General features: G+C 41.7%; 2 protein-coding genes and 1 pseudogene across 2 annotated transcripts; 2 read left to right on the top strand and 1 right to left on the bottom strand.

Moving 5' to 3' along the window:
* The first annotated feature begins 245 nt into the window (after positions 1-245).
* LOC125152598 (vomeronasal type-1 receptor 4-like) lies at positions 246-3,456 on the top strand. Its single transcript, XM_047834668.1, has 2 exons — positions 246-1,197; positions 3,428-3,456. The coding sequence occupies exons 1-2, from the start codon at positions 261-263 to the stop codon at positions 3,454-3,456; spliced, it is 966 nt and encodes a 321-aa protein (XP_047690624.1). The 5' UTR covers positions 246-260.
* A 5,775-nt stretch (positions 3,457-9,231) lies between these two features.
* Positions 9,232-10,284, bottom strand: LOC125153797 (vomeronasal type-1 receptor 4). The gene has a single exon (XM_047837314.1). The coding sequence runs from the start codon at positions 10,270-10,272 to the stop codon at positions 9,250-9,252; it is 1,023 nt and encodes a 340-aa protein (XP_047693270.1). The 5' UTR covers positions 10,273-10,284; the 3' UTR covers positions 9,232-9,249.
* Positions 10,285-17,558: 7,274 nt separating this feature from the next.
* LOC125152597 (vomeronasal type-1 receptor 2-like) lies at positions 17,559-22,902 on the top strand (annotated as a pseudogene).
* The last annotated feature ends 3,288 nt before the right edge of the window (positions 22,903-26,190 follow it).

Here is a 26,190-nt window from a genome sequence, read left to right as displayed (position 1 = left end):
GATGTGTGGAGCATGAAGTTCTCACGTGAGTGCCTTCACAGGAGTGATTTTACATTATAAGGGCTCTTGAAAAGTTCTACGTTCAGCCCTCAGAAGCTGCTGTGAAAAGAAGACCTCAAGTAGGCGTATCCAAGGGGCAAGGAATGGAAAGCAGAACATAGTGGATTTCAGCTGACGTGATACATGTTGCCTATGTCTCATATTTCCATGCAGGAAGTTCTAGCCCAGGAGGCAACGGTCAGTGACTGGGACCAGAGAGAATGGTCAAATGGGATCTGGCCATCGGTCTGATCTTCTTAACACAGACTACCGTTGGAATCCTGGGCAATTTCTCACTTCTTTGTCATTATATCATCCTTTCCTTCACTGAGTACAGGTGGAGGTCCACAGATTTCATTCATAAGCACCTGATTGTAGCCAACTTCTTAGCCCTACTCTGTAAAGGAGTCCCCCAGACCATGGCAGCATTTGGGCGGAAACATTTCCTCAGTGACATTGGATGCAAACTTCTTTCCCTTCTTCACAGAGTGGGGAGGGGAGTGTCCATTGGTAGCATCTGCATCTTGAGCGTCTACCAGGCCGTCACCATCAGCCCTGGGAACTCCAGGTGGGCAGAGCTTAAAGTTAAAGCGCCCAAATACATTTTCCCCTCTATTTTCCTGTGTTGGGTCCTGCAAATGCTGGTGAATATCATTTTCCCTATGTACTTAACGAGCACATTGAGTGATAAGAACATCACAAACAAAAAGGATTTTGGATACTGTTCTTCGGTTCGTCATGACAAAACTAGTGACTCACTGTATGGACTGTTGTTATCATTCCCCGATGTGTTATGTCTGGGGCTCATGCTCTGGGCCAGCAGCTCCATGGTTTTCATCCTGTACAGGCACAAGCAGCAGGTCCAACATATTCGAAGAACCAACGCCTCTTCCAGATCCTCCCATGAGTCTAGAGCCACCAAAATCATCCTTCTTCTGGTGAGCAGCTTTGTCTGTTTTTACACCCTCTCCTCCATCTTTCAAGTTGTTGTGGCTTTTTTTGAAAATCCCAGCTGGATCATCATGAATGTCACTGCAATTGTGTCTGTATGTTTCCCAACTGTCAGCCCCTTTCTGCTCATGAGCCATGACTCCAGGGTACCCAGGCTGTGCTTTGCATGGACAAGGAATATAAAATCCCCTCATCCAGGGCGCCTGGGTGGTTCAGTCCACTGAGCATCTCACTCTTGATTTTAGCTCAGGTCATGATACCAGGGTCGTGGAATCAGCATGGAGCCTGCTTAAGACTCTCTCTCTTTCAAATAAAAATTCTGTCTCTCTCAAATAAACTTAAACTTTTTTTAAATAATAAAATCCCCTCATCTTAGGAGAAATATGTAAACTGTTGTGTATTTGTATAACGTAGTTGCCAATTAATTCACCCCCTTCAGTGTTCTAAATAACACTATGAGTCAAAAGGGAATGATAAATAGGACATGCTGAGCAGTTTCTTCAAAATAAACAATAAATCATAATAACATTGTAATGAAATATAATTATCTTGTAAATACTTATATAATTGAAGTTTTCCTAATACTTTCAGTAGAGGAGTTCAGAATTTATATGCAGTAATAAATGCCTGGTCTGGAAACAATCTGTTTATTCCAGAGAAGTCTTCCAGTGTGTGGCTTTCAATCTAATGCAATAAATTTCCAAGAAATGCACCTGGCATGAAATTTGGGGAAAAGTTATACGAATATGGCTTAGCATGTGGCCTTATCATGCCTTCAACTGAAGAATATAATGTCCCCACTAAATAATGAATAGCCTGGGTGGGGCTGGAGGAAAAATCCATTCTTGGGCAGTAGTGTCTCTGGGAGCCAGTTAGGAGTTTTGTAGGTAAGTCACACCCTTACAGAGAGGGCGCTGATTCATTTGAAACATGATGTTATGAAAGCAGATCACCATGTTTACCATATTTTCATGAGGAAATGGCCAGGATGAAGAGCATTGGGGCAAAGGAAAGTACAAAAACGAAAAACTGTTTCCACTGATATTTGAAGACCGTCAAGTGAGTGTTAACAATGTAAACAGACATGTGTTGTGATCAGGAAAAAGTGGATTTTTCTCTATTATGTTAAGATGACCTGGGCATGTTGGCAAGATGGGGTCTGGAAGGAAACGCTTGGGTCTCCTTCAGGGCACATACAGGCCTTGGGGTCATTTATTTACACGGAGCTTCAGCTGGAACCTCAAACTCCCAAGTTCAGCCTTTTCTTTGACCTCTTTGTCCAGCAACATTAAGAGCAACCAGCCAATGTTATCATGTCTATTAGTTTTCCAAAATTCTTTGCAAGTATCAAACACATGTTCACCCAGATACTTTTTTTTTTTAAGTAGCTGATTAGGAGTGTTGAGGGAAGATATTCCGTGATAGGTTATCAGTGCTCTCTTTTGCATTTTTAAATCTGAAGGGATTTGAAATCTAATTCTTTGGTTTCTACTCAAGAACCCATTCAGAAATCTCTTCCTTAAGTCTTGTTTCTCTAGACTCACTCCTGGTAACAGTGGAATGATTAGTTGTTTGATATTCCTAAAATGGAATCCTATACAGCAATGCCAGGGGATGAATAATATGGAAGGATAAATTCCCAAACAACATAATGGAAAAAGCCAAATACAAAAGAGTTCATGCTCTATTATTCTACTATATAAAATACCAAACAGGCAAAAATAACCTATGGTGGTAGGGGTCCCAGCAGTGTTTACCCTACGAGTGGTGACTGAGAGGGACAGCAGATGGGGGCTTCTGGGGGTCTGATGATATTCTGTGCATTGATGTCTGCGCTGCATGCAGAAATGTGATCAGTGGGCACAGTGTCGTTGATCTATGTACTGTATTAAAGGGCTGTAGGTATTTAAAAACATATATCACCAATAAAATCATGGGCTCTTGTGAGATTTATGCATAATGTCCTTACATTATCAAGAAAGAGTTTAATGTACTAGCCAAAAAGACTGATTAGTTTTTCAAATCATGCTGAAATTTCTAGGTTGAAAAACCAACAAATGCTAACGGTACAACTTCCAAAGGAAAGGGGTCAAATGTATGCTTGTTTGTAAGAGGTTTTTCAAGACCTACAGGAATTGAAATAGAAAATAAGAATAGTCAAAAATAAGAATAACATTGAAAATAAGAATTGAAGTAGAAAAGTGAAAAATATTGTACGGAATTTAAAACACTTTAACAATGTAGCACAGCAATTATATATACTTCAAGGTTTGTCTTTATTATGATCGTCAAAAATGAGGGAAATCCGATAAATTGTCACAGCAAAGAGGAGTCAGAGGAGACATGATCACCAAATAAAGTTTCGTTACATACATGATATGCTCTCCATTGGCAAGTTAGAGGCTTCAGTCTTAATCACCTTGTCTTATGCCAATAGGTGTGGCTGTTATAACCCCACCAAATTGAGAGTCCTATTTTCCAGTGAAAATTAAAGTGAAAATCTATGGACAGGTTCACAGTGCTTAATCCGTCCAGGAGTAAAGGAAAAAAAATCCTTGTGTCTCTGGCTTCCCATCACATAAAAGGGGGTCTAGCCCCTCCTGGACTCCTGGAGTTTGGGAGATGGCACAAGTCTCTGTGAGTAATGAGTCTGTCATTTGGAACCTCTGGCAAAGGGAGGCAGACCCCACCTAGAAGCCCCACCGGTATATGAGTTTGGTGCCTCCACAACACAACTACACGATGTACTTTTTTTTTTTTAGGTAGTGATTAGCTTTTTAGTGAGCTCTCCTCAAAACTCACTCTTAAAAACCAATTTTGGAAAGTGTCAACATGGACTCCATTTCTGACAAGGAAAGAAGGGCACCAAAATTCCATCTCCCCTGGAAAGTGCATATTCACAAATGAAGACAGATGGGTCCCAGCAACACGTCAGCTTGAGAAGAATCAGTGGGACCTATCCCTTTAGAGGAAAGTTTAAACTTTCCATAGTGTAGCCAAAGTCACTGGCACTAGGAAGTTTCAATTCTAAGACTGCCCTAAATGTATATCCTTGTTCACTGATGGTTTAGGTAGGCTGCACCCTAACAGTGTCCCCTGGGCCACTGGGTCTGGTTAGTGTCAATGCCAGCTCTGCAGATCCGAAATCAGAGGCAGTTGTTTCCTTCATCGGTCACATGTCAGATTCCTGGGCTGCTGCCAGGGGTCTAGCTGTTAAGTGTACCTCTTGGAAAACTGTGGCAGACAGATTAAGGACTGCCCTGCCTTTCTTGGGCTGTGATCTGTGGATGAGGTCATGTGCATGAGGACCCGTCATCGAAACTTAGGTGTACTTTTCATACTGTAATTGCAAAGAAGTCACTGTGTGCAGCCCACATTTACAATAGGGATTATACGTTCTACTTTCTTAAGGATAAAATTTCTACATAAACTATGTGGACTCTTCAGAAAAGGAGATATTTTTTTCTCTATTATTTTATTCAGTGATTTCCTCTCATCAGTTTAGACTCCACATCTGTTTGATACTGGGTTACAACCAATACTGCCTCTTCTGCTCTTGTTTAAATTCAAGGTGTTCCAGGGCGCCTGGGTGGCTCAGTCGGTTAAGTGTCCGACTTCGGCTCAGGTCATGATCTCGCGGTTTGTGGGTTCAAGCCCCGCATCAGGCTCTGTGCTGACAACTCAGAGCTGGAGCCTGCTTCAGATTCTGTGTCTCCCTCTCTCTCTGCCCCTCCCCTGCTTGCACTCTGTCTCTGTCTCCCTCTCAAAAATAAATAAATATAGGGGCACCTGGGTAGCTTAGTCGCTTAAACATCCAACTTCATGGGGCGCCTGGGTGGCTCAGTCGGTTGAGCGGCCGACTTCTGATCAGGTCATGATCTCACGGTTCGTGAGTTCGAGCCCCAGGTCAGGCTCTGTGCTGATGCCTCGGAGTCTGGAACCTGCTTTGGATTCTGTGTCTCCCACTCTCTCTGCCCCTCCCCTGCTCATGCTCTGTCTCTTGGTCTCTAAAAAATAAATAAATGTTAAAAAAAATTTTTTCAAATAAAATAAAATCAAGGTGTTCCAGCTTGACCATGAGGAGCTCTTTCGGGTGACTCCCGTGTCCCTCTGACATAGCCCATTTTTAGAAACCAAGTTGTTTAGCATGTCCTGACTTACGGCACCGCAGCTCTGCAGGCTGATTTCATACACGTCCTGTCCTAGTCCAGGCTGCACCGTCTCTCCAGGCAGCCCCTGGCTGCTGCTGTGGGGGAACCGTGTCATGGACCAAGGCATGGACACTAGGTATGCTCACTGCTCCTGGGTGTCACTGTGTTCACACCCTCTCAGCTCAAACACCAAGAAAACGTACGTGTGTGTGCTGAACCGCTCGTGCGCACATAGGTAGAAACGTGTGTGGGGGGCGATTGGTGTCCATACAGAGCCAACATGACTTCAGGCTGATGTCTCCAACTCCAACCCATTCCTCATGGATCATTCTAACTTCCTGCCCTTGCTCATCTGTCACCTGTCTCTCCAACAGTGACAAACGTGGATCTCACCATCTGCACTTGTGAGTCAAATGCATTTCTGGTCCAATTTGTATAGGATACCAGCCCTCTTGTGCCTGGTTCTTCCAGGAAAAACATGTGAGTAAACTATGGGATGGCTGCAAGAAAGCGGAAGTACAGGTAATGACATGGAACATTCCGAGGTAGAGGAGGAGGAACACCTGGATGCCTGGGAAGGGAACACCTTACACAGCAGGAGATACTGGGGGGGGGGGGGGAAGGGAGGGAGGGGCAGACTATTAAGGATATTAAGGATTATCTGTATTACAGGATTCCCACCTGACAATGGCATTCCAGGGGAAGCTGCATGGCAGGGACACCAACCCGCTAGGCCCAGAAGACAATACATCCGGTCAAAGAGCATAACCCTCAAGCCTTTGAAATCTAAGGGAATTTTCCCTCCTAGATTTTTTACTTATTGGGGACAGGTGACCCATTTCCTTTTTTCAATTCCTTCTTTTGGAATGGGAATATCTAAACTCTCCCCATGCCATTGTATTCTGGAAGCAGGCAATGTGTCTGCATTCACAGGTTTATAGCTGGAAGAAAACAGGTTTTCCTCAAGATGAATCATGTCTCAAATCTCAATTACTCTTGACTTAGATGATAGTAGGTGAGATTTGGGACTTGGAGTGGATTATACAGTGGTTTAGACCTTGGGGCTGTTGGTATGGGAAGGGAAGTGGATTTTCCTGGAGGACATGAGTTTGAAGGGTCCAGCAGGCTGAGTGTTAATGACCAAACTGGATCTTTTCAGATTGATAGGCTGAAGTCCTAAATCCCAGTATCAGAAGGTGACTCTATTTGGAGTTAGAACCTTGAAGGCTCTCGGAGTTAAAATGAGTACATTAGGGTGAGCCCTGATCCACTCTCAGTGGTGTCATTATAAGAGGCAATCTGGGACACAGAGAGGCTCCAGACCTCTGCATGCACAGAAGACACACTAAGGGAGGACACAATGAAAGGGTGGCCATTTGTAAGCCAAGGAGATGTCACAAGAAAATACACCTTCTGATGTATCTTGGACCTCCAGCCTCCTGAACTGTGGAAGAAAATACCTGGCTTTTTTTTTTTTTTTTTTTTTTAAGCCACGCTGAACATTGCATTTTGTTATGGCAGCCCAGGAAAACTGACACAAAGTTAAGGGTCTGCCTGATCAATCCTGGGACCTCCAAGGAGCACCCCTAATCTCTTTCAATGGGATCCCAGGTCCCCAGTCTCTGAGATGTCAGCTGCTGTGGCCTGACTCTCTCCGGGAGCAGAGCCCTTACAGGGGGGCCACAGCAGGGAAACAGAGGCTGGGACATGTCTCCCGTACTATGCCTGCCCATCCACGGGAATCAGGAGAAGGGAGTCAGCACAGGCTATTTTCCACTGGGGGAGGACGAGGTTCAGTGGAGGGTGGGGGGACTGCTGGTTGGGTTTGGAAGCGGAACTTTCAGTCCCGACTTTGGACAAATGTTAACTTCCCTGCTTGTCAGATTCCTCCTGGGAGATGGCATGTTGCCTGCATTCCTCACAGGGATCCTGTGAGTCCCACAGAGGATTCTCCCTGTGAAAGCACTTGTGTGAGCCTTCATGTTATGCTCATAGAACTTCTGTCCTTGCACCCCAGTTCCTGATGCTGTCAGATCCTAAAGCTACTGGACTCCACCCAAAAGGGCATTCTTTTCACCTTCCCATAAAATCTCTTTACCCTTGGGGCACCTGGGTGGCTCAGTTGGTTAGATGACCGACTTTGGCTCAGGTCATGATCTCACAGTTCGTGAGTTGGAGCCCTGCGTCGGGCTCTGTGCTGACAGCTCAGAGCCTGGAGCCTGCTTCAGATGCTGTGTCTCCCTCTCTCTCTACCCCTCCCCTGCTCACGCTCTGTGTCTCTCTGTCTCTCAATAATAGACGTTAACAAAAAATCTCTTTACCCTTTATTTTACCACCTCTAGACAAGGCTCCTAGTTTCCAGCTTGGAGAATTAGATGAAGGTACCACTGGAGCTTCCTATTTTTTTTTGAAAAGTAGTTCACCCTTCTTTCTTTCCTGCATCTGCACTGCAATTCCAGGCTTGTGCAATCTCACATCCCCAGTGAAGTTCTGGGTTGATATGAGAGAGAGAGAGAGAGAGAGAATGAACCTGTAAAGAGGAGAGATCTCTGGCTCCCAGAGGTGGGTTTTTGGACGTTGAATGTAACACTCATCACTGTCCTTTGTTCAAGTTAGGAAGAATCCCTGCAGTCACTCATGTGTCCATCCATGGGCACTGTCTGGACAGGAATCACTCCTTGAACTGACTCTCCTCCCAGATTTGCGGTCCATATGAAAAGCACAGCTTCTCCCCTGGGATTGGGCCAATGACTGTCTCACTTTCCCGAATTTCAGAGTCTCTACTGTTCACAAAGAAAGATCTGATTTCAAGTGGATTTCACCTCTGTCAGAAGCTGACTTTGACTTGGCTTTATGCCAAAAAAAAAAAAAAAAGGTCAAATTATTTGTTTTCTGGGGTGCAGTAACTGATACATATGTTTCATCTTCTTTTTGACTTCAAGTTTTGGGAGAGTGTGCCCTTTGTGTGGCAGGAATGGATTGTCTCACTCACAAGGTTTTGAACCACACTTTTGTCTGGGGCAGGAGGATTTCCCTCTTGAATGGGACATATCATTTCACATTCTCTCCTTAATGCCCTACTGATTTCAGTCTCCTAGACTCACCATTCATCCTAGGATTCTTCTGGGATCATCATCATCCAACTGGGGCTAAATTCTCATCCTTTGGAACATGCAGCTTTGGGGCATAGGATTCCAAATAAACCTGCATCCTCTGTCCTCCACACAGACATATAGCACCTGACAGGCTATCATCTTTTTTCTGAGCACAGTCTGAGAATGAAGCCATGCGACATTAAAAGCTGATACGTATCTCAAGCGAGGTTATTACAGTGGGACATATTTGAAGCTGGCTCTGGGCATCTACTTCCAGTTTTAGTTTAAACTCACCAGTAAGATGTTTTCAAGGAATGACTTTCCTAGAATGGTGGCAACCAGCACTTATTGTGGAGGGGAGATGGTGTGGTTCCTGAAGCTCTTAGATGAGGACTCAGATATCCTTTCAACTTCTGAGGATTTTCTAACTCACTATGTCTCAGGACTCCACTGGATGTTCAAGCAGACTTTTCAGGCTTAACTTTCTCCTCAGATCTCCAAAATTCTTGTCACCTTTGTCATTGCCATTTCTCGGCTAAAGTTTCTTATTTTCCTGTACAACAAATTAATCTGTCCACTGCTCCAAAGGATGACACTAATCTATTATCTTCAAAGGTACTTCTTTATACAAACATCTATGAAAAACAGTCCAGAACAAAAGTTCCCCATGCCTCTGCCCACAAGACATGCACATACATGAGAAACCCACGGAGAATTGCCTTCCAACAATATTGATAACCCATTTTTTCACAGTATTAAACTCTGGCAGATTTTTCTATGAGTACATCCCTGAGTGAAGCACTCCAATAAACAGATAAGAAGCTAGAATCAAATCCACTCAATTTCCCTCAATAGCATTTCATTAAGACAGCTATATTCAGAATACTAGGCATCAGAATGAGGCCAAACAGCTTTGTCCACTTCCAGTCTGCCAGTATATGGCCCATTTCAACCAGGTGATGCAACCACCAATGCCCATTAGTGTCCACGCTGGAGAGTCATGTGGTTACTTCCTAGGTTCTGTATTGACTTTTCCAGCAGGAGGAGTAAATAAACAACTGGGCATTGCTCAGACACATACAATTCACATTTTTTCTGGTAAGATTAAGGGATTTTGTGTTCCTTATCCAGGAAAAGCAGAGCCTACATACTGTGGAGTCTTGTCTCATGAGCAGAAATGGGCTGATGGCTGGAAAGCACACGGAAATTACTGCAGCGGTGTTCACCAGCCACCAGCTGGGATTATAAATAAGAGCAATACAAGCATGAAAGATGGAGGAGAGGAAGTGGAAAGACACAAAGGTGCTCACAAGCACGAGGATGCTCTGGGTGGCTCTGGACTCAGCAGAGGATCTGGGGGAGACATTAGTGCTGTGAATGTGCTGGACCCGCTGCTTGTGTCTGTGCAGGAGGAAGACCATAGAGCCGCTGGTCCAGATCATGAGCCCAGAAAGTGAAACTTCAGGAAATACTATCAATGCTGCATATACAGAAACTGTGATTGTCTCAGTATCTACAGAAAGACAATACCCGTAATCTCGTTTCTTTGTGATGTTTTTCATGTGCCAGTTGTTAGATGCATATAACACATACATAGGAAAAATTAAATTTACAAACGTGAACTGGATCCAACAGAGGGAAATGGAGAAGCCAATGTACTTTGGGGCTTTGGTTTTAAGATCCTTCCAACAGGAGTTCATGGGGCTGATCGTGATGGTCTGGAAGACACTCAAGAGGCAGGTGCTGCCAATGGACATTCCCCTGCCCACCCTCTGAACATACAAAAGAAGTTTGCATCCAAACTCATTGAGGAAATATTGCAGCCCAAAAGCTGCCAATGTCTGGGGGACACCTTTTGAGAGCATCGTCAAGGAGTTGGCTATAATCAGGTGCATGAGGATCAACTCTGTGGGTCTCAAACTCCCTTCGGTGTGGTAATGGAAGACATAATGGTGAAGAAGAGAGAAATTGCCCAGGATTCCAATTATCGTCTGTGATAAGAAGATGACTGCTATTGCCAAATCCCTGGGGGCCATTCTGTCATTTAGCACATTTTCCTCTAAATAGTAGTAACAATCATTCTTCTGAGCAAAGAGACTCATTGAAGAATCTGACACCAAGAGTAACTTCTGTGGTCCTGTGAGATTGCCAAAGACTCCAAGAGACAGGAGTAAATGGAGAAACTTTCCAGTATACTCCATGGAAAAGTCAGCACTAAGAACGAGGTGATCATAACTGGGTGAAGCTACGATAAGCAAAAGCATATAGAGAGAGCGTAATACAACATTTTCAGAATAAACTGAAATTTGCTAGCCATATTAGGTAAAATAAAACCGCAGTAACTACCCATATCATACAACAAATCAATTCTGAATGGATTGCTCATCTAAATTTTAGAGATAAATAATGACATTTATAGAAAAACAAAAAGAGAATATTCTGTGGCCTTGAGATAAAAACATATTTCTTAAACAGCACAAAGCATATTAACTGTATATGTGACATGACAAAGTAAATTATAAAAATTAAGAGCCGGTTCTCCTCAAAAGACACACACACACACACACACGGGAGAGCGAGAGAGAAGAGAAGAGAAGAGAAGAGAAGAGAAGAGAAGAGAAGAGAAGAGATTGAGATTGTGTATAGTACAAAGAATGCTTACAGGCTCACAATAGAAAAAGTGGACAAAACTTCCCAACAGAAACTTCAAAAGAGGTTACTCAATGGGTAATACATGTCCAAAACATGTTCAATGTCCTTAGTAATTGGGAAAATTAAAATTAAACCACTACTTGGTACCACCATACACTGACCAGAAAGCTAAAATGAAGTGAGTTAATACCACATTTTGGCAAGGTTGTGGGTCAACCAAGATTTTCATACACTGCTGGTGGGTGTTAAAATTGCTACAAACATTTTAGAAAACTGTGTGGTAGTATCTACTTTAGCTGACCAGATGTAATCCTATGTCTCAACAATTCCACCTTTACAAATTTACTGAACAGAAATTTGTACAGGTATTACCAAAAGACTTATTAGAGTTTATATGCCAGCACTACTCCATTACTCATAGTAGCTCCCATCTCAAAACTACCCACCTGCCCATTAACAATAGAATGAGTCAATCAAGTGATATTCACATAATGGAGTCCTATACAGCAATGCTAATGACTGCTAGTAACCGGTTGTATGCAACTATATGGATAAATTCACAAAATCAGATAGACTGAGGAAAAAAAGGCCAATATGAGAGAGTTCATTCTATATGATTCCATTTATAGAAAGTGCAATACAGGCAACAGTGATCTAGTCTCTTAAATGTTAGAATGGCTGTAAACTTATTCCCAAGAACTCCAAATCTATGAATATATGCAGCAGAAGTATACCCTTGGGGACAGTACTTTAATTTTTTTTTAATGTTTTATTTATTTTTGAGACAGAGAGAAACAGATCACGAGCAGAGGAGGGGCAGAGAGAGAGGGAGACACAGAATCCGAAGCAGGCTCCAGGCTCTGAGCTATCAGCACAGAGCCTGATGCAGGGGTCAAACTCATAAACCGCGAGATCATGACCTGAGCCGAAGTCGAACGCTTAACCGACTGAGCCACCCAGGCGCCCCTTGGGGATAGTACTTTAAAGGGGGCACAAGAGTTTCTGAAGGAATGACAGAATTCTGTTTCTTGATGTTGGCATTGTGTACAGGGTCACATTCTGTTTGTGAAATTCCACTGAGCTGTGCACTTATATCCTGTGTGTGTTTAATTTTTTTATTAAAAAAATTTTTTTTAAATGTTTTTATTTATTTTTGAGACAGGGAGAGACAGAGTATGAGCAGGGGAGGGGTAGAGAGGGAGACACAGAATCTGAAGCAGGCTCCAGGCTCTGAGCTGTCAGCACAGAGCCTGACATGGGTCTTGAACTCATGGACTGTGAGATCATGACCTAAGCCGAAGTCGGACGCTTAACCGACTGAGCCACCCAGGCGCCCCAATTTTTTAAAAAATCTACAACACCAACCCCCCCCCAAAAAAAAAAAAAACTGGAAGTAGCTGGGGAAAGGTTGTTCTTGTGAATATGTGTGACCTGCTGATTGTGTCTGTGCAGGATGAAACTTAGAGCCACAGGCCTAGATCACGAGCCCAAACAAGAAACATAAAACATAAAGGACTAATAACAATGCTGCATAGGGATTACCTGTGATTTTGTCACGAAATTCAGCAGAACAGTATCTGAAATCTTTGGAGTTTTGTTATGTCTTTGCTGCTGTGTTTGACTTATATAAATAAGAAGAATTTTATACAGCATATACAGGATCCAGCAGAGGAAAACAGAAACCTCAATATATTTGGGAGCTTTTTTTATTCTGCCCACCTGGAGTTGATGCTGATCGTGATGGTGGAGACATGCAGGAAGGTGATGATGTCAGTGGCCTACTGTGCCACCTCTGTGGGGGAATAAAACAAATTTGCATCCAAAGTCATTGTGGAAATGCTTCAACCTAAAAGCTGCCATAAATCTAGGAGCCACCTTTACATAGAATACCCGAGGAGGGGTTATAAGCAGATGTATGAAAAGCAAACTGTGGATTTCAATTTGCCTTCAGTGAAGGAAAGGAAGGTCTAATGATAAAGAGGCAGGAAATGCCCGTGATTACAACTTAGTCTGTTATAAGAAGTCCATTTCTATTGCCAAATCTCTGGAGACCATTCTGCCAGTTACCACTAACTGGTATTTGTCTTCAGAGCCAGGAGAACCTGCATGAGAATATGAAGTGTGGGCTACATTTATTATATATTAACAGACATTCATTACTCTCACTATAGGATCTACTACAGGTTTTGTTTGGTTAAAGGTCTTCCTAGAGTTAATCATACAACCTTTAAATAGCACTACAATGTATAACGTATGGCTGCTATAATGCCATATATATGATATCTTCTTTGTGTTTTTCATGGAGACACTGCCATTATTTTCACCATAAGGAGGACTTTCATACAGAGAGTTTGAATAATCTAAATCCACATGCTAGGTAGGGGCCCAAAAGGGACTTGAACCTGGCTAGACCGGATGAAAGACAGAGCCTTAACCACTATGTGCACTAACAAATCATGTCAGCTGTGTTTTCAAGTAATCCTGACCTAGATTTAGTTTTGTTTTACTGCTCTGCCATTTTATTTTACGATACTGGTATTTTATTTTACAATTTTGGTTGGAACAATTTTTCATGTCTCCTGATTTAGTCTAAAAGTCAATATCAAATATGAATAAAGGTTCAGAGATTCTAATAAAATGCAGATTCACTAATTACAGTCTATCACACGGGAACCTGCCCCAAGTCCAAGTCAGATGAATGAATGTAGGGTTTGTTCAATATTAGCTTGACATTAGAAAGACTCATTTGTTGTCATACTGGTATAGGAAGAAAAATACAATGTCATTTGTCAAAGAAGCTATTGGAAAACAATTATTTGTTCTCTAAACTGTGATGCACAAAACATAATGTATGATGAAACAGTGTAGGATAGAAACTAAATCATTAATAATTTTGATTCAAGTGCTTATCTGTTTATTAATACCTACGTTAAATGAAGATACTGGCAACAAGGTGAGACTGTGTGTTGTGTAAGTTGAAAGAGGTATGTGCGTTATGTAAGTTGAAATGTAAGGGAAATGGGTAGTGAACTTTGGGGTTGAGGTTAGAATATTATTAAACCAGAGAAAAGAACACAAAATGCATTTGGAACACACTTCTCTAAAGAAGACATACCAATGGCAAACAGGTTTATGAAAAGACTCAATGTCTGCAAATCAAAACTACATTGAGATATCACCTCATGCCTGTGGGGATGGCTATTATCAAAAAAATCAAAGGCAACAACTACTGGTGAAGATATGGAGAAACTGGGACCTATGTACACCGTTGGTGGGAATGCAAAATGGTACAACCACTATGGAAAACAGTGTGGAGTTTCTTCAAACACACACACACACACACACACACACACACACACACACCAACAACAACAAAAAACCTGAACTACCATGTGTTCAAGAAATCCCACTTTAGGGTATTTATCCAAAAGAACTAAGAATAGAATCAAAGAGATACTAGCACCCCACTGTTTGCCCTAGCTCTATTCTCAGTAGCAAGACATGGAAACCACCTAAATGCCCATCAATGGATGAGTGAATAAACAAAGTGTGGTGCAGGGGCGCCTGGGTGGCTCAGTCTGGTTGAGGGTCCGACTTCGGCTCAGGTCATGATCTCACATTTCATGGGTTCGAGCCCCGCATCAGGCTCTGTGCTGACAGCATAGAGTCTGGAGCCTGCTTTGAATTCTGTGTCTCCCTCTCTCTCTGCTCCTCCCCCGCTCATGCTCTGTCTGTCTGTCTCTCTCCTTCAAAAATAAATTTAAAAAAAATTTAAAAAACAACAACAAAGTGTGGTGCATAGATACACAATGGGATATTATTCAGCCTTAAAAAAGAAGGAAATAATGCAATACAGGGCAGCACGGATGAATGTTAAAGACATTAGGCTAAGTAGAATAAGCTAGTCATTAGACACATACTGCGTGATTCCACTTACGTGAGGAATCCAAAAGAGTCAAACTCATAGAATCAATGAGTACAATGGTGGTTACCAGGGACTGGAGAGGAGGCACAAATGGCGAGCTGCTGATCAACAGGCATGAAGTTTCAATTATGCAAAATGAGTAAGTTCTGAAGACCCGCTGTATAACATTGTGCCCACCGTTAACAATACTGGGTTGTACACTTACAAAATTGTTAAGAAGGTAAATCTCATGTGTTCTTACCATGATAAAACAAATAAATAAAATAAAGTAAAATAAAACAAAAATAAAATCATGTGGTCCTGACACCTCTTGTCTGAAACCCATAATTTAAAGTTACCTTTTCCTTAAATGCTTCTTCTCTAACTTCAACACAGAAATCAGTCTGGCCATAATCAACTCACAGGTGTTTTAGAGACACGAGTACCGTTTTCATGAAGTGCCTCCTAGGCCCAGACTTAGATCAAAAACATTTGTATTCCAGAAACAAATGCAGATAGGTGGTTCCTGCACAGGCTGAAATAATTCTTACCATTTCATCGTACTCTTTATTATAAGTTTGGTGGTATTACAAGCATACCTCTAACAACATTGAAATGTAATCTATGATTCCTGTGAGGAAATGTGAATAGTGTATTCATTTCATAACTACAACATTTAAGCACTTAAAGGCTGGATTTCATTATCACTGGGATTATTCACGAATAACTGTCCTCAGTGACGATCACACTAAATTACATCAGGAGCCATCAGGGATTGGGCACAGGATTTAGGACCCTCATCTCTCTTTACCAGCTCAGCTCTTAGCTAAGGAATTATTCCACCTCTATGTCTGGCTTTGCCACTAGATCTATTTCTCCTCCAGACCTGAGCGCTTACTCAGACTTCCTTTCCTTGCAGACCCTGCTTCTCAGACTGGAATTAAAAATACTCACTGGAATCCTTCCCACTGTCAGGATGGTTGGCTCAGTGTGCGGATCAGGCAGGACAGCCAGTACAGGTGGGAGGGAGGCAGCTAGACTCAGAGGTTTGTCAATATGTGATCTCACCTCCTCTCAGAACTGCAATTATTATTTCTCCTGTAGTGGTAATGACAGTGCAGGCTTGGGGACCTGGGAACATTTCTGAAAACCTTTTTCCCAGTTGCTAATTACTAAAAACAATTACAAGTTTCTTGTGAGTATCTCCAAAGAGACCACTGTAGTGTTTGGGAGAGGCTCTTATTTTTTGATGATCCCTAAAGGCAGAAAGGGTCACATACAGGGGAAAAAAAAAAAAAGGAAGGACCAAGTCCAAGTCCACAGACAAAAGAGTGAAGTTGAACCCTTACCTAACACCATAAACAAAAATTAACTCAAAATGGATCAAAGGCCTAAATGTAAGGCCTAAAACAATAAAACTCCTTATAGAAAACACAGGTCAAAATCTTCATGACAGTATATTTGACAATGATTTCTTGAGTATGATACCAAAGGCACAGGTGACGAGAGAAAATATAGAAAAACTGGAGTATATGAAAATTTAAAACTTTTGTGCATCAAAAGTCACTATAAACAGGGTGAAAAGGCCACCAACAAAGTGGGAGACAATATTTGCAATTCATGTATCTGTTAAGGGATTATATACAGAATACATAGGGAACTCTTAAGACTCAACAGTAAAAAAAAAAAAAAAAAAAACAAAAAAAAAAACAAAACAAAAAAACAAACCACACAAAAACACACAAAAACAAAACCCAATTCAGTAACTGGCAAAGGACCCAAACAGACATGTTTCCAAAGAAGATATACAGATGGCAAAAAAGCAAATGGAACATCATAATTGGTTAGGGAAATGTAAATCAAAATGACTATGTGGTAGCACTTCACATCCACTAGGAAGGCTACTATAAAACAAACAAACAAACAAACAAACAATGGGAAATAGCAAGTAAGGGCAAGGATGTGGAGAAATTGGGACCCCTGTGCTCTGAGAGTGGGGAATAAAAATAGCAGGCACTGTAGAGAACAGCTTGGCAATTCCTTAAAAAATTAAAAGCAGAATTACCACAGGATCCAGCACCCCCACTTCCAGGTATATATTGAAAAGCAGCATCGGAAGCAGGGTCTTGAAGAAATAGTCGTGAACTCGTGTTCACAGCAGCATTATTCACCATAGCTAAAACATGCAAGCAATCCGGTGTCTAACAACCGATGAATGGTTAAGCAGGTGATATTTACCTACAGTGGAATGTTATTCAGCTTTAAAAAGGAAGGAAAAGTTGACACCTGCTACAACGTGGATGAACCTTGAGGACATTGTGCTAAGTGAAACGAGCCAGTCACAAAAAGACAAATTCTGTATGATCCCACTTATATGAGGGGCTTATAACAGTCAAGATCATAGAGACAGAGAGTAGGATGGTGGGGACCGGGGTGTTGGGGGAAGAGAGATGAGGAGTTGGGTGTTAATGGGTACGGTGTTCCAGAATTGAAAGATGAAGGGTTCTGGGGAAGGACAAGTGGTGATAAGGTTGCATAAAAATATGAAAACACTTGACCACTGAAGTGTACACTTAAAAACAGTTAAGACGGTAAAATGTATGTTACATTTAAGATTTATCACAATCTTCAAAATTAGGGAAAAAAAGTTCCATGAGCTCTGCCACACGAGGTGAAGGTGGGGAGTGTGGGTGTGACTGAGAACAGGGCTGACAGAGAAGGCACAGGAAAGGGGGCATAAGGGTAAGAGGGAGGTGGTTCATGAGCATGGGGTTTGGGGGACACAGAGCGCAGAGGAAGAGGGTGCAGAAGGTAAGTGCACACAGAAGTTCAAAGGTGTTGTGTGTGTAAAGGGCACTCAGGCATCCGAGGGCACACAGAGGGTAAGTGTGCAAAGCAGTGGAGGGTGCAACACATACTGGGTGCTGTGTGATAAGGGCTACAGCAGTCCTGGGAACCAAGGGGATATTTGGCAGGGGACAGTGGGCAGAAGTGACGAAGGGCAGGGCTGGGTAAAAGGAACAGGTGAGTTGGTTCATGTCCACAAGGAATAAAGAACACAGGGGAGGAGGAGTCTATGTTTTGGAAGATTTAAGGACTCTCTCGATGGTGGGATGTAACAGAATGACACTACAATAGATGGAAGGCAGACTTGGTCTCCTGTGAATTCCAACCACAGGCCACTAGTATCTTCCCTACTTGGTGCTCATCCTCCTTAACCACTTCCTTGCCATGAAATTCTGCACCTCTTTCCCCAGAACCCAATATGCCTCATACCCTTCACTCCCCTGCACACTTTGTCTCCCTGTACCCGCAAACATGGCAATGCCCCTGTGATATTCAGCACACAGTCTTTATCCCTCTGCCTTCTTTCTTCTCCTGCCCTCTCTTCTCCCCTCACTCGCAAGACCTCTGCACCACCATCCAGTCCCTAAGTCCTTCTTTCCCTGTGTCCTCTCTCTCACCTGCTCTGTCACTCACCCATGCACTGCCACTCTCCTACACACCCCAATGTTCCTACCACATGTCCTGACCTAAGCTGGTATTGTTTATAGCATTTTTAAAAGGCTGCATATTATAAATACTGCCTTTGTAGGCTATTGCAGGATTAGGACTATAAAGGGTGGAAAGAGAACACCCCATTTTTAGGCATCCAGAAGTATGGAGGTGTAACTATTCTTCTGGGGGGCGCCTAGGTGGCTAAGTCGGCTAGATGTCTGGCTGGATTTCAGCTCACGTCATGATCTCACGGTTTGGGAGATCAAGCCTCATGTCTGACTCCATGATGAGTGTGGAGCCTGCTTGGCATTCTCTCTCTCTGTCCCTCCCCCACTCACGCACATGCACTGATGCGCTCTCTCTCTCTCAAAATGAATAAACATTTACAAAAATTGAAAAAAAATAAATCTTCTGTGTGAGAACATGCTATTGAGATGTACACATGCTGGGTGACTCTGTGTGGTTTTATGAAAAGGAGTGACTGTCAAGGCTGTGTTTGCAAGTTTGTCTGTGGTGTGTTCCAGAATGTTTGAATGTATAGCTAAGGTGATGCCACAGTGTTTGTGTGTGTGTGTGAATGCATATGAGTGTGTATTTCACTGCGTGAGTGTGCATGCAATTGTGTCTTTGTGGAAGTGTATAAATGAATGCGTGTGTGTGGCGGGGGGGGGGGGGGGGGGTCTGGACTGCCCACCATTGTAGCTCCAAACCCTGACTTGAAAACTGGGGGTGACTGGACGGTGAATCCGGATCAAATTGTGGATTTGTGTGTAAGAAAAATCAAAGAGCCAACCTGAACTCCAAATTTATGTTTCTTAATTATCAAAGCATCAAGTGCTCATGCTGCAAATTTAGCCAAAGCGTGGAGAACTGGTAACCTTTTGCTGCTCTGGAATTAGGTAAGTAACACTGGCTAATATGATAGTTTTAGGAATGGTAGAATCTCCTTGTTAAGCCATCTGATCCCACTGCTTTTACTTGTGAGGGGCCCTTTTAGAACCTTTCCTCTTCCTTCTGTGGGTATTGTTCTGTGACCACTTCCTATCATTAGAGGGAGGTAGACAATGGTAAAGGTTATTTTCCTTCAAAATTTCCATTAATAATTGGCAATTAATTGTGCAAATGAGTCCAAATTTGGACTCTGATGTTTGAGTTCAATGGTTTCAGTTTGTAAATTGCTGGCATCATGTTCTTTGTCTATTTGCATCTCTTTGAAAGCCCTTCCTAAGTATTTGGTCTCATTCCATTTCTCTGCGAATGACTTAAACGCTCAGTGGAATGAAGCCTGGGAAAGAACTAGACATTGGGGAAAGTGCTTGGGGAAGCAAAGATCCCAGTGAGACACATGTAATGGCTGCCAGTTCCTCACACAGCAGACCCTGGCATTTCCTGCTGTCCCTCCTATGAGACCCCGTCTGCCTCCAGGGATAATGGAAAAGAAAGAGCCTCTCAAAATTACTCCAATACTCTTAGGAGACGCTAACTAGAAACTTGTAATTGTTTTTGGTAATTAGCAACAGGAAAAAAGGTTTCAGAAAAGTCTTCTCAACTCCCAAGCCTATGCTCCCATTGCGGCCACAGATGAAATGGTAATTGCAGTTCTGATGGAGATGATCTGACAGAATTGCAAACTCATGTCAGGGTCTGGCTGCCTGTAGTGACCATCACACTGAGCCCACTCTCCTGGCAGCAGGAAAGAGTCGGGTATTTTCTATTTCAGTTTGAGAGGCAGAATCTGTACGGGAAGGAGGCATATCAGGATTCTGCATAGGTGACTATGTCAGAAAAAGGCATTCTCTGGTTTTAAACCTGGTCCAGTGCCAAAGCACACAGGAAGGAGAATTCCTGAGATATTGGATGAGCTAGTAAAGAGAGATGGGAGTTCTACATCCTACCTGATGGCTCCAAATGCAATGTAGTAAAATCCTCTCTGGCAGAGTTTGGTGGTATTTAATGTAATAATAAAAATTGAGTTTTAAGGTGCTTAAGGATGTAGTTGTGAAACCAATCTGCCATTCCGGCCTACTTTACAGGAATCACAGACCAAAATTTCAGGATTACTAGAGGTGCATCTATAATACCTCCATGCTTGGAATAAAGAGTACGATGAATTTGTAGGAATTATCTGATCCCACACAGAAGGTGTATCCAAATGGTAATGGCTTGAATGGAAAGATTATCTCTAACTCTGGAGACAATTAATGGAGACCATAATGGGTCTCTTGAAAACTCTGCAGTCTATTGATTATGGTGAAGCTATTTTCCCTCTTAAATTTAGGGGAGGAACATTAAAGGAAAGGTTGACATATAATTATGTGTTTCACATAGCAACTGCCTGGCTCCTACCATCTTGTTACAAAGGTACTATGCCAATGTGGGATTCTGATAGGGAGTATATGGGAAGTCTCTGTACCTTCCGCTCAATTTTGCTGTGAGCCTAAAACTGATGTAAAAAACAAAGTCTGTTAAAGTATTTATATTCTCATTATAATCCAAAAATCTACTATATCAATTTATAAAATACACAAGATTTCATGCTTTACGCCTGCCATCTTGTACATGTATCGTTTATGAATATGGCATCGGTGCAAATAATTTTAGTTAACTCTGATATTAATAGTAGATATGGGATCTAAAAATAATAATTCAGTTTCTGGCCTACAATATTTTGTCATATATGGGTGTTTTATGTCCCCAAATGTAAGGAATGCTGTTGATTATTCCACAATTTCTGTGATAGATGCCATTATACTTGTGTTCTTGATATAAAAGCAAATGAGCCTTTTCGTTGCCATTCTATTATCAGGCCGGTCTTGCATCCATCATACATAACTTGTCACAGAGCATGTTCCTGTAGTATTCTGTTGCCAGCAATGCATCTACATTTCCTAAGCTTTCTAAAGCTTTATTCATAATTGATACTGGCCTATAAAGCTTTACAAATAAATGGAAACTTGTTATATCTGACACTGCAATAACAAACATCTAAAGTCAGCTGACAAGGTATAAAATGAAAACTAATAGAAATTTGGATGATTTGATGAACTAGCTTTTAGTAGAGTAGTAGTTTAAAGCACTGTATTTGTTACCAGCCATTAAATTACATACAGAATGGATACTGGACTTGAAAATTCCCTGAGCAGACAAAACCATTGAAGCCACATAAGAAAAACTAAAATCTAGCTTATTTCATGAACATAAGCAAAATATAGGTTATTTCTTGTGAATGCCTCTGATAATCATAAAAATTTATCTTCCTAAAAATGGCATTAGACAATCACCTTTAACCATCCCCTTGTCATCTGGAAACCCCCATTGTAATAACCAACCACTGTAATCCCTTTACAAGCCATCCTGTAACATTACGCCCCTGACCTTCTTATCAGTTTTAATTTTGAAAACTCCCTGTTCATGAACATTTCTCACATGCACAATAAACTCTTACTAAATATTATGTGTTGATTTGGGTGTTTTAATTCTATTTCTGGATTTTTGACACAGCCCACCCATTTCAAGTCCCCACTCTGCCCTAAGGAGCAAATTTTGACAAATGCTTAACCTTTCTGTGTGTATGTTCTCTTCATCTGCTAATTACAGCCACGGCAGTGCCAGCCCCACAGATTTGTGAAGCATGAAGGCTTCACTCACATGAGTGCCTTCACAGGACTGATTTTACATTATGAGGGCTCTTTAAAAGTTATATGTTCAACCTCTGGAAAACTCTTAGTAAAAGAAAAACATTAAGCCAACATTTCTTAGAACTAGTGGTAAGTGGAGAATATTGGATTGCAATTGACGTGATACATCTAACCTGTTCTCATTCAGGGTCCTTTAGCTTAGAAGACAAATTCAGTCACTGGGAACTGACAAGATAGCTGCCAGGGATTCGGCAGTGGGAATGATATCATCATAGACCACAGCTGGAATCCTGGGCAATTTCTCTCTTCTTCACCATCATATCATCCTTTACTTTGCAAGTCAAGGTCCATAGATTTGATACTTAAGCACCTGATTATAGCCAACTCATTGGGCATTCTGCCTAAAGGAGTCCCCACACAATGACACCTTTTGGGTTGAGACATTTCCTCAATGATTTTGGATGCAAACATTTTTTGTATGTCCAGGGAGTGGGCACGGCATGTCTATGGGTAACACCTGCCTCTTGAGTGTCTTCCAGGCCATTATGATCAGTCTCAGGAACTCCAGGTGGACAATAAAGTGAAAGCTCCCAAGTACATAAGCACCTCCACATTCCTGTGCTGAATCCTACACATGCTGGTAAACACAATTTTTATGTATATCACCAGTAAACAGAGCAACAAAAACAAAAAACAAATGATTTTGGATACTGTTCTTGGACAGTACCAGAGACTTACTGTATGCAGCGTCATCATTCCGTGATGTGTTATGTTTGGAGCCCTTGATCTGGGCCATGATGGTTTTCATTCTGCACAGACACAAGCAGTGGGTCATCACATTAAAAGGACCAATGTTTCCTCCAGATCATCCCAAGTCCAGAGCTACCAAAACCATCCTTCTCCTGGTGTGCACCTGTGTCTACTGTAACATCCTTTCCTCCACCTTTCAAGTCATTTTGTCTCTTTTTGATTAACACCAACTGGATGCTCTTGAGTACCACTTCAGTCATTACTGTTTCCCAACCATCAGCCCTTCTGCTCATGAGTCAAGACCCCAGTTTATCCATGTTCTGCTTTGCCTAAATAATATGAAGTCCCTCATCTAGGAGGAACATGTAAACTAGGTGTTTTCGCACAATGTTCAGTCATCTACTCACTCCTCCCCCTTGGGATTGTATGAAACAGTGACATTATAAGAGAGTGTTGGTAAACACACACACATGTACACATATGTGTATATCATAAATGTATGCTGTTTGCACATGCGTATGTGCATACCAATCTGATTATGATTACCCATCAGGCAACAGTATTGGAAAATTGCATATAACAATGCAAAACTGAGAATTTAAAATACTGATCTTCATCTTGCCCTTCTAGTTGATTATCCTGTCAAAATACATGGAATGTATTCTTCATTTATCTACTTTAGTTCTTATGTCCTAGCTATGTCTCTTGATAAACATATCCAAATGAAGTCAAATAACATTTGACTTTAACAGGATTAATTAGTCTCTTTCTTGAGAAGCGAGTGTGTGCATGTTCACATGTGCATGCAAGCAGAGGAGGAGCAGAGGGAGGGGGGAGAGTGAATCCCAAGAGGTTCCAGGCCCAGCAGAGCCCAACATGGGGTTCGATCTCACAAATATGAGATCATGACCTGAGCTGAAATCAGGAGTCAGACGCTTAAGTGACTGAGCTACCCAGGCACCCCAATTAACTTGTCTTTCAAGTTTAATAATGGGCAAATTTGGGGCGCCTGGGTGGCGCAGTCGGTTGGGCGTCCGACTTCAGCCAGGTCACGATCTTGCGGTCCGTGAGTTCGAGCCCCGCGTCGGGCTCTGGGCTGATGGCTCGGAGCCTGGAGCCTGTTTCCGATTCTGTGTCTCCCTCTCTCTCTGCCCCTCCCCCGTTCATGCTCTGTCTCTCTCTGTACCAAAAATAAATAAACGTTGAAAAAAAAAATTAAAAAAAAAATAATGGGCAAATTTGGAAAGCATTTGCCAAGTTATTATGTATGCTTCATGATACCTGTTCTATTTTCTTATTCTTCCAATGTTGACTTCTTCTGTGTTTATTTTAATAATTCTACATTTTACCCCTTTTTATCGGTGCTATAAACTAAACATCTCATAGATTCCAACCCAGAATTGACTTGTAAAAACTATTCTGCAAAGTACTTGTAAAAACTAATCATTATGTAAAGTTATTTTTTTAAAAAAAATTTTTTTTCAACGTTTATTTATTTTTGGGACAGAGAGAGACAGAGCATGAACGGGGGAGGGGCAGAGAGAGAGGGAGACACAGAATCGGAAACAGGCTCCAGGCTCCGAGCCATCAGCCCAGAGCCCGACGCGGGGCTCGAACTCACGGACCGCGAGATCGTGACCTGGCTGAAGTCGGACACTTAACCGACTGCGCCACCCAGGCGCCCCTAAAGTTATTTAATATAGTTAATACAGATGACAATATAGGGTCATTGCATATTAACCTATTTACCTTCTTACAACTCATTTGTTTAGTTGCCGATATGTATTAAAAAAATATTTATGCACAGCTCATGAGTGCACTAAAATACCAAACTGAACACACCTGTGTATAGATCCTAGATTAAAACAATTTCACCTCTTTGCAATTCGTATGAATGGAATCCTACAGCAGGAACTCTTTTGTATTTGGCTTTTAAAATTCCACATGTTTGTCAGGACACCTGGGTGGCTTAGTCAGTTGAGTGTCTGACTTCGGCTCAGGTCATGATCTTGTGGTTTGTGAGTCCGAGCCCCACATTGGGCTCTGTGCTGACAGTTCAGAGCCTGGAGCCTGCTTCGGATTCTGTGTCTCCTCTTTCTGTCCATGCCCTCCTTGTGCTCTGTCTCCCAAATATAAATAAATGTAAAAAAAATTTTTTTTAAATACAATTCCACGTTTGTTAATTTATCTGTATTTTCTCATGCTATTGGTGTTAGAATTCCCTTGTCTGAATATCAATCAGTCAAGTTAACCCTTCTGTCCATGCACACAAAAGTGGGTTTCAGTTTGAGGCTATCATGAATAGCACTGGCATATAAATGCTACAATGTGGTTTGGTGATACATGTATGCATTTCTGTTGGGTACATATGTGATAGAGGAACTTTTGGGCCACAGGTCTGTATCTACTCAGCTTTTGGAGATAACTGCCAATTTTCCAAAAATGTTTGTGTGAATTTCATACCCACCAACAGTGTACAACATGCCTAGTTTATAGACGTCTTTATTCATGCTTAGTTTTTTCTGTCATTTTCACTTTAGTCTTGTGGTTGGTGTGTGATATTAAAACAGGTAGTGACTTTATATGCAGTTCCTTTATTACTTAGGAAGTTGATCGTGTTTTTCATTGCTGTTGTTTTTTATTAGATATTGGGTACTTTTTTCTTGAAGTGTCTGCTTTTATTTTGTTCATTTTTTCCTGTTTTATTTTCTATCATTTTCTTACTGAATTTTATAAAGTTCTTTACATATACTGGATGGAAATCCTTTCTTGGCTCTATCTCTAATCTTAGTGTCTTTTGATGAGTAGCAGCTCTCAATTTGTCCTCCTTTATAGTTAATGTCGTTGTTTAAGAAGTCCTTTTATAAAATCTCATAGATGTTGTTTCCTTTTCAAAACACCATTTATACCTTTAAAGTTTCCATCAGCATCCATTTGGAAACTATTTGTTTTATGTATAGGTAGTGACTTAAGTCTTTTTTTTTCCCCCCTTCCAGATAAAATGTGATATTTGGTTTTCCTTTTTGGTTACTGATCATTGTCTCACCTGGTTTAACATCACCTTGCCTTGGCAGCTGACTTTCTGTCCAGCCTCCTGGTAATTCTCTCTCTGGGTCTCTTTCAATACTTACGACCCCAGTGTACCACACTATCAAGGTTAGTCTTGGTGTCAGAAATCTTCAGTGGAACTTTCTGTTCAGAGGATTATTTCCCCTGCTTTACAGGGAAAGCTGCACCATGATGAGAGACAGTTCTCCATTGGTTTAAGTGTTTTCACTGCTTGTATCAGCTTCTGAATTATCATTTCAAGGATTTTTGTTGGCCTCAGGCAATGCCTACAATATCCCTCTTCAGGGAAAAGTGCAAATTACTTGACCACCATAAAAATAATGCTTCCCCCTGAGGCAAAAATTTGGGCAGTTTTGCTTGTAACAACTTTAAAAGGTTGAGATTCTTAAGTCCTAAGCACTGACATTACTCAGTGGTAATGCAAACCTACTAAGTGCACAGCG

Source organism: Prionailurus viverrinus, chromosome E2 (genome assembly GCF_022837055.1).
Source record: "Prionailurus viverrinus isolate Anna chromosome E2, UM_Priviv_1.0, whole genome shotgun sequence".
NCBI classification, from domain to species: Eukaryota; Metazoa; Chordata; class Mammalia; order Carnivora; family Felidae; genus Prionailurus; species Prionailurus viverrinus.
Note: the sequence above shows the minus strand (reverse complement) of the source record. Positions and strands in the feature narration are given on the sequence as shown.